Source organism: Stylophora pistillata, chromosome 12, assembly GCF_964205215.1.
Source record: "Stylophora pistillata chromosome 12, jaStyPist1.2, whole genome shotgun sequence".
In the NCBI taxonomy this organism is placed as follows: Eukaryota; Metazoa; Cnidaria; class Anthozoa; order Scleractinia; family Pocilloporidae; genus Stylophora; species Stylophora pistillata.
In genome coordinates, this window is record NC_142530.1 from 8,247,501 (window position 1) to 8,256,916 (window position 9,416).

General features: G+C 36.9%; 1 protein-coding gene across 1 annotated transcript; it reads left to right on the forward strand.

Moving 5' to 3' along the window:
• Positions 1–3,331: 3,331 nt before the first annotated feature.
• On the forward strand, positions 3,332–9,125 carry LOC111340423 (uncharacterized). Its single transcript, XM_088742056.1, has 3 exons — positions 3,332–3,535; positions 5,205–5,656; positions 8,916–9,125. The coding sequence occupies exons 1-2, from the start codon at positions 3,387–3,389 to the stop codon at positions 5,653–5,655; spliced, it is 600 nt and encodes a 199-aa protein (XP_088598182.1). The 5' UTR covers positions 3,332–3,386; the 3' UTR covers position 5,656; positions 8,916–9,125.
• The last annotated feature ends 291 nt before the right edge of the window (positions 9,126–9,416 follow it).

The window sequence follows — 9,416 nt, forward strand, 5'->3', positions numbered from 1 at the left end:
TTTTCTAGCTCTTACAAAAAATCATCGAATTTTATACATACATAAATGTAATACGCGTCAAAAACGAAAATTGCGAATTACTCCGAATATTATGTACAGATTTTCTTGTGGCTTTATCAGTTGAAACTCCTTGGATGTTAACTCTGTTTCCCCCAAAAACAAAGAAAATTTATCACGTAGAAACCGAGAAACTCCATCTAGAAGTCAGATATGTAAAAAAAGAACAAGCCATGCATTTCTATCAGTAGTTGCCATAGCAACAACTTTTAAGGTTCTGAAAGGGTCTTCCATATATAGTATAAGGCTGTAGGCTTTCATTACTGATCTTCTATCGAGTGCTGTGAGATAAAAGTTTGCCAAGGGAGACTGAATTATTCATGCATAAGTAATACCCAAAGCCTTGTAAAATACTATATAGAATCACTTTAAATGCATTTCCCTTTCATAGACTAATTGTTTACATTTCTCTAAAAATTTCTTTGTCTTTCCCTTTTCTTTTAAGTCTGTTTTACCGCCATCCTTTTTTTATTTTTATTTTTATTTTCAATTGTGAGCTGTGATTTGATTTTGATTTGACTTGCTTTTAAGATTTGATGTTAGCTTTATTTCTGGCTCTTTTAGTTTTGTCTTTCCTCTTTCCGTCTTCTTTAGTTGTTGGTTGTCGTCAACTTATTACTTGATGTGCATATTTCTTGCATTTCTTACAGCAACTGCAGTTCTAAGTTTACTATCAAATTTTTGCAGTTAAATATGAAATTGTAACTTTTCAATATTTGACCTAGAACACATGCACATTGTTCTATTATATAGCTTTTATCTTCTTTATTTTTTTGTTTTGTTATTCAGCTCAGCAGTTTTATAGTCGTGATGCAGTGAGAAGAAGAAGCTTACAACGATGATGAAGAGGACGCTGAAAATGTCGAGGGGAATGATAGTTTTTTCAACGTATTGAAGAAATCATCGGATCCAATATCGCGGCTCAGACTCCCAGGTCCAGTCCCCCGGGCAGTGCGCCCATGGTTTAGACGTCGCTATTACCGTCGCGGTTGAAAATTACTGAACATTTGATAATCATAAGGAAGGTAGGGACTGTTTCCAGATAACTTTTATAAAGTTGGTTTAAGCAGGGATTGCACTTTGGTGAGGGTGCTCATCTACCACAACTCCGGTCTAGGTTTCTGGGTTTGATTATCCTATCCTGAGTCTGATTTCGATACAGTTTGATCCCGCTTCTCTAACGTGATCCGAAGGATTTTATATCAGGTCAAAAGCTTTTCTTGCAATCTCCCTAACAAGCAACAAGTCAAATTATAAATTTCACACCAAGCTTTCCTCAATTTATCAGTTATGCATGAACGGTTACACAAACACTAGGTATGATATATTGTTTGCCATTTTATTATTTGCACATATAAATACAGTAGGGCTATTAAATAAGAAAGCTTACCAATGGGATATCCATATTTTTGCACATAAACTGAGACAGGTATCCTACACTCTACAATAAGGAAAGTGCTTCTGGGTATCAAACCTCCATTTTATTTCTTTTATTATATCAGATTTATAAAGATCGTCCAGACTCGAAGACTGACATGACGAAGATATTGGCCTTTATTTCTGTGGGACTGAATGAAACACGTTTTTAAATCACTTAATCATGGCGTTAGTCTCATTGTATTTATTTTTGAACTTATCTGTGATACTGATGAATACAACCTTGAAGCAAACGTGGCTCAAAAAACGTAAGTAAAATCTGATTTACACACTCTTATGCACAGTGGGACGGGGGGAGGGGAGGGTCTCATCTCTCTTCGTTCCCTTTTTCGACTCTTTCCTTCAATAAATACAATAAACCTAGTATCTAGTTTAGCCCCTAAACGGCAAGTACATTAATTAAAGTCAGCGAAAGCTCAGAGGTTCACTCTAGAGGTCCATTTTAATCTGAAAGAAACACGTTATTTTTTCAAGTGACGAATGCAAAACACTTCTACTTTCGATTCTTATATTTTCATTTTGATACTGGATTGTTTTCAAATCTTTTCAACTCTGTGACGTCAATGTTTGCAATTGATATCAAGAAGGTTTCGCTTATGCTCAACATCCTCAGCCCGAATATCAGAAAATATTTTGGGTTTAGTAATGTTGACTCACAGAAGACGTTAGCAACAAACTTGAACCAGTGCATTTTTAAATGGCTGAAAACCTCTCAAATATTCCAATCAAAATGTACACCAGCGAAGCCATGAATGTGGGTAGAAAGTGATCTAATGAATAACATAACTATTTCGATAGAGAATGTAATCAAGTATCATTTTGTGGTCTGAAATATTTCTCTGTTTTGTACGCTTTTGAAGAATTTTCTACGATATTGATTCGGCTGTAAAAGATCTGTATTGTGTTTCAGTTCGACGTCATATCAATATCACAGTAAACATTTCAAGAAAAATTCAGTCTAAACGCTTGCATCCGTTTTTGTGTCACACGGTTAAAGAAATTTCGACAGTTTGACTAATTAAACAAAATTTTGTGTTCTAACAGCTTTCCTTAACACCAGAATGAACAAATGGTGAAGAAATTATATTTTTGCATCATAATCAAGAGTACCAAGAACTGTTTTGAACGCAAGGGCACACAGAGGAGACAAAAATTATAAATAACAATGAAAAATCTAGATACGTAGATCTATCGGTAAAATTAGATCATGCGCGAGCTTGTATAAACAACTGAATCTGACAAGGGAAAAAACGCTTCGCATGCATACGTCAATGAAGGAAATATAGATTTCTTCATGGAAAGTGTTGAGGTACGATATTTACGCACGAGCTTATTTTCAAAACAAACGAGTGCGTAAATATCGTACATCTCACTTTCATTATAAAGTTTGTCAACTCTGTACAAATTTAGATTTACTTAAAATTTTCTTCATCGCAGACCAAGTGTAATCATCGCCAAGGGCTTCTGCTGCACTAGCTCTATTGCCTTTGCCCTACTTTCTAAGTCGCTTTTTTTTGTGCGTTCAAAAGCAACGTCTTCTATGACACTGACGGAATATTTGCATTCTTTCAAAGCTCGATTCAAAATTTAAAAGCAGACCTGTAGGACTTGAAGGGTCATCAAAGACTACTGGGTAATTTCTGGATCTTTTTCGCACCAGAAGCAGCTGCAGTATTTGGTTTAATATGTCTTCGCGGTCGGTTACCTCAGGCTACACTCAAGTGTCATACTTACATAACAAATTTCGATATTGATAAAAATAACTCTTTATTCCTCTGATAAAGTATTCTTATTGAACACGATCACGCAATATGAAAATCAATCACTCATAAAAGGGTGTAAAATGTACCGTGCATCAAAGTGCATGGACCGAGCTAGAGGAGGACTTCGTCATGAGCAGATTTCTCTTTATCGCTATGTATGGATCGACGTTTGCTATAGCCTTAGCATTTATCTTTACTGATCATGGAGATGAGAAGAACAGAGCAGTCTCGAAAGAATCTGCGCATGACTTTGACCCGGAATTTGAAGATGTTTCAAGGTACTTAATTTTAAAGAAAAACTCACTCTAAAAGATCGAATCTTTTATCACCACCAACTAAGAGTAGTGGTAAAAAAGATTTTAAACATTTTTCAACGAGCAGAACCCTTTCGTCCCGGTCGAATTTGACTTCAACCGGAATGAAAAAAAAAAAGGAGTTCTGAGAAGCTATTCGATAACTGGAGAATTAAAATAGTTTAACTTTATGAACAACTTAGCCATACTTAGGATCTTAGATTGAAAAAAATAAATAGTGTATGTACTACTGTTCACTTAAATGGGGAAATTCACGCTTGTCTCCAATCCATACAGTCATTTTGAGAATTAGACAACTACATAAACCGCACAAAGAGAAAGGCTCGCTCCATTGCGGAGTACTTAATTTTCTCACAAGCTCTGTCTTTTCTTTTTTTCATTATAGTAAACAGCTGGTTTCGCTACTTTTCGAGTTAGCAACTTTCGAATTTGATATACTACCTTGAACATCGTGTTCGCTACATCAGTAAACTCGGTTCGATACCAACGTTTAATTTCACTGAATACCTGTCTAAATTACAACAAAGAGACAGTGACAAAGTCGATTTGATACTTTCAACAGGGAAGTTCACTAACACGAGCCACGATCCATTCGAAAACAACAATAAGGACTGCCTTTGCTGAATATGATGATTTTATCTATGGACTAAATTAAGCTTTCGCTTTTTAAAACGCATACAATCTCACATTAGTTTCGTCGGTAATATTCAAGTTAGTGTAAATTTCGATTATTCTTTAAGATTACGTTTCAGTCTAGAAGTCTAGAATGCAGACATTGTTTACGCTCTAGAGGTTAAGTACCATATTATTGTAATTTTGCATTAGTTCTATCTGTCAACAAAAGTGTTGAAATCATCCCTATAATTTGTCATACTTTGTGTGGTAATCAACTTGGTTGTAGTGAACTCACATATGTGCAGGGAAAGTGCCACGGTGTAGCGAACGCGTGGCGAAACTGCCGTAAATTCAAAACTATGCTTCTATGAGAGATGACTTCTCATGCCTCTGATCAACCTTCGGCAAAGCAAGTTTAATGGACAATTCTGCAAAAAGCGCAATTTTGCCTCACCGATGTAATGTTTGGCAATATCTATCGGGCCAGAAGCGAAACATCGCTCAGTGTAAACAAGACGTCGTTTGGCGGCAGCGATAGGTCTGTAATAGATAGATCGGGGAGGCTAAAACGATATATCGTTGAGCTGAAGCGACATATCATTTGACTTAAACGATATTTTGCTAAGAGAAAACGATTGTCTGCAAGGTGCTAAAGGATATATCGGTGATTTATCGCGGCTGTTAAAACTATAGAAGTCCTACGATATTTCGCTGATATTTCATTCCAACCGAAACTTCAAATATAGTTGACATATCGTGATTAACTAGCGATCATCATTTGGATTCGATTATCTTTTGCACAGTACTGCAACATCAAAAAATGGTGGCGTTTTGAACTGGGTGACTGGCTTAATCAATTGCTTTCATCGTGGGTAGAACCTGACAGTATTCGGGATTCATATGAACTGATGGTTTGTAGAATGGTTGAAAAGGATGGGACAGCTGCAAGAGTTTATAAACTGTTTAGGATCTCTTAGTAGCTGAACATGTAAATTAACTGTATTTCTCTCATCTAAAGAAACTTGAATTGGAATGCTGAAGACGATGACCTCGTTAAAAACGAACCAGAAGCTGGTATCGATGATGAAAAATACGATAACGAAGGCGAAGGGGGTAATGTTTTTTTAAGTTTAACGAAGAGATCAACGGACCCCAAATCGCGAAAGAATGGGCGACGCACGTCCAAGCGGGTAAACGGTCGCTGGAGAGGGCGCCGCCAAGGGGGAGTAGGAGGGCGCCGCCATCGAGGACGCCGCTTTCGAGGAGTACGAAAGCGCCGCCATCGAGGAGTACGAGGGCGCCGTCATCGAGGAGTACAGGGGCGCCGCGTGAGGATTACCGGATTACAGGACCCCAAATCGCGTAAAAATACGTCCAAGCATCTAATCATCCCATTTTTCCCTATGGCAGTACGCCCATATCCTTTACGCAGAAGGAACCAAGGCCCCTCGAACGGATGGTTCTCATAAGGTAGGTACGAGTTAAGTTTTCAGTTCTCAGCTGCTTCTACAAAATGGTAGTCAAATGAGCCGGGGCGGCACTCTGTTAGGGTGCTCACTTCTCACAGCTTTAGTTTGGGTTTGATAAACTTAATTGCCCTCACACTTTAATGCAGTTTGTACTCCAAAGGATTTCATATGGGCTCAACGGTTTTTGATGGGTTTCCTAGTCCCACTAGTCCCACCACACCCCCCCCCTCCCTTAACAAACAACGCACCAAAACTAACTCCTGATTAACTGAGCCTTATTCAATGCAGGGTTTCAAGCGATTGTGTTATTTAACTGTTTCTCGTTATACGGTTGCCCGAAAAATAATTAATAGTATCTTTGAATATCGCGTATTTACAAGTTACCCTCACTTTGTTGTGAAAGACTTTTCTTATACATGCATTGTACAATAAGGAACCCTTAATTGCGATGTTGCTGATCAATTTATCAATTTTGGATCCTCTCATATTTCAACATATTTATAGTGACCGTCAAAAAAGCGAAGAAAGATAAGAAACTTCAATCTTTAAAGTCTTTCTCCGTAGTAATGCGTAGTTATGAAATAGAAATGCTTTAAGACCTTAGTCAAGCATAAAAATAGCTTTGTTTTCCATATATTCGACCATTTCTTCAATAGTTATGTTTTCTATTCCTATGAAAATCTGGTTTACAAAAATAGGCCATTTACAAGAAGTGTGAATCACCTATTTTTGTGCTCGGTGGAGTGAAGCTTTCCTTTTCTTTTCAAAATGTATTGATCTCTTCCGACAGAATCGAAGTCATTTGCCTTCAAGGTCTGGTAAGCTGTCATTACTTTACTGCGGCAATAGAAAAATTTCTATTACATAAGACATGATAACGACAGAATACTTAAGTGATGCAGATTTTTCAACTTACCCTTGAAAATTGTTCATATCAGATATATGACCAAAACAGGAATACAATCGTAATGAGCATAATGCATATCGTGGATGAACTGCTAAGACAACCAAATTTATAAGGACTCTCATAATAATAGAAAAAGGTAAATTCACTACACTACAGTCACTCTTTAATGCCGGGCCATTATGAGCACTTTCGAGAAGCGAGTTTTCACCAGGACACCAGTGGTTTTGATTATTAGTTTCAACACTCACGTAGCTCTTATGTCATGTATTCTTGAAAATGTTGAGTTCGCGGTCAATGAAATACCATGTCGATTAAAGTCCATCTCCTTTACGCTAAGATTAAAGAAGAGTTGAAGGAGTTTATCTCCGTCCGCGATATAATCAAGAGTTTCAAGAAGTGTTTTGATTGATGTAACGAACGCCTGAGAATATGAATAACATTAACTATTTTGGACGTGACGTAATAATGGGATATTCCAAAAAGTTAATTCATTATCATGCCAGGAGTTGTTTTTTTTTTTACTGACAGGTCGGCATTGTTAGGGATGAATAAATGATATAAGGTAACAATATTGTAACAGTCTTGCTAGAAATCATAACGCGCAAGCGTCTGTAATAAACAGTATTTGATAAAGGGGCGGACAATTTTGGTCTCATGGAACGGGTTACTTTAGGATATAACTGGTAAGTTTTATTAGTTCACCCAAAAATATTTCATTATGGTTGGGAGACAAATCTCCAGAGAGCTATGAACTGTCTTTTTTATCATGTGGAGTATGGCAAGTTTATTAGTTAAGTCAGCGAAAGTTCCAGAGGTCTACGCTATCTATTGATATTCAACTGAAAACCCCTTCTCGACCGGGTATTTTAATTTGAAATAAATGCTCTATTTCAACTAAGGAATATGCAACACTTCCACGGTCTATTCATATATTTTCATTTTAATATACTGGATTGTTTTCATATAGTTTCGACTCTGTGGTGTCAATCTTTGATATCAAGAAAGTTTCGCTTATGCTGAGGTATTTTTGTCAAATTCTGTCCAGCTAAATCAAATATCAGCAATTATTATCCAACTGTACTTTGTGGAGGACAAATAACGCGCGATACGAGTACAAATATCACGTGATATTTATACTCCAGAAATATCCGCGAAATTCATCCGCGCTTAAATAACAATTTGGCGTGTTGGATAATAACTTGAAATCTCTTATTGGAAGTTTTTTTGTGTAGTATCGCTAAGTATTTTTATTCGTTTTTGTATTTTGACGAGCCCTACGGGCTCGTCAAAATACGGCACAATCCGTAAAAATACTAAGCAATACTACACAACAAAACGTCTAATAAGATATATATATATTTTGGGTTTAGTAATTTGACCTTCACATCCAGGAGACATTCGTAATAGATATAAACTAACGCATCTATGGCTGGCTAAATACCCATAGAATATTCGAATAAGAATAAACAACAGCCAAGGCTTGGACATTTTCAGAAATCGTTCGAAAGAATAGTGGAACATTTTCCGACAGCCGGGAACGAAAACTATCTTATTTTTGCAATGTCAAATACTTCCTTGTTTTGCGCGATTTTGAACAATTCCCTCTGATATTAGTCTGGCTGCAAAAGATCTGTATTGTGTTTCAGTTTGATATCACGGTGAATAGTTTCCGAAGAGAAACAATCGATAGCAGGTGGGTTTTGTAATCCAAGCTGGAGTATTGACAAAGGTAACCACTTCAGTAAAGATAATTACTAAAGTTCATTTCCTAGAAAAAAGATTCCTATGTCATAACTGCTTCATTTGAAGCACTTCGTCAGACGTGTCACGCTTCCTAGTATTGGACTGCATGCTACATCAACACACAAAAAAAATATACAAAATAAGACCTTTTTTAGCCGTAAAAATCGGAAATCCATAAATTACCAATAATCTCCCGTTGGCGTTTACTTGTAGAAAAGAAAAAAAAATGGTGTTCGGCAAATCTTGATATTTTGTTTAAAGAGGAATTGTTTTTAAAAGGCACATAGTTATATCTCTAAAATACGTCCACCTGTATTGAAGCTATGGCTGGTCAAGGTCTTTACACTGTGGAACATAACCACAGAGGAAAACAATTACAAAATCAACCAATTAACAAGAATGCCATTTCACAGAACTGGATGTTTTTCTGAACCAGATGCCTTAATCATGGAATGAATTTGACAGCACTTGCGCTTCATGTGATTCACTAGTTTGTGTTATGATAATGAATAATTGGGTGTACATGCACTGTATACCCAAGGACTCGATAATGTGCTTTTGATTATCAAAATTTGTCTTTCATTACTATTTGTTCCTTTTATTTCAACAGGTTCATGGGTACTATCCGAATATGAAGACCAACAAGAAACTTAGCTTCAAGCATGACAATCCAATCTCTGCAGTAAAACACGGATATGATAAAGTAAAATTTTAGACGCTAAGTCGAACGTAAAACTCCGAGAGAGTTAGTTCTAATAATCAGGAGCTTTTCATCGATGAAACTTTGGTTAAAAAAGCAATAAACAAGAAATTTGGTTCACTAACTCTTGTGCTCACTGGGGGTGGGGGGAAGCTTTTCTTTCCTTTTCAAAATGTAAAAATTTATATTGTATGAGCCCTCGGCCTGTGGAATACTGGATATTGGATATCCACGGTCTTGTTAGGTGCGAATTCTATTAGGCAACCCGCAACCTGGGAAATTTATTCCGGTGTCCGTTCATTCACCATCTGCTGGGAGCAAGGGAGTTTTCCTCTCCCTTTTCCAAATGTCTTCTTCAGGATGCCAGCCAATTAAGCTAACCTAAGGATTGTTCAACACAAAAACACAATG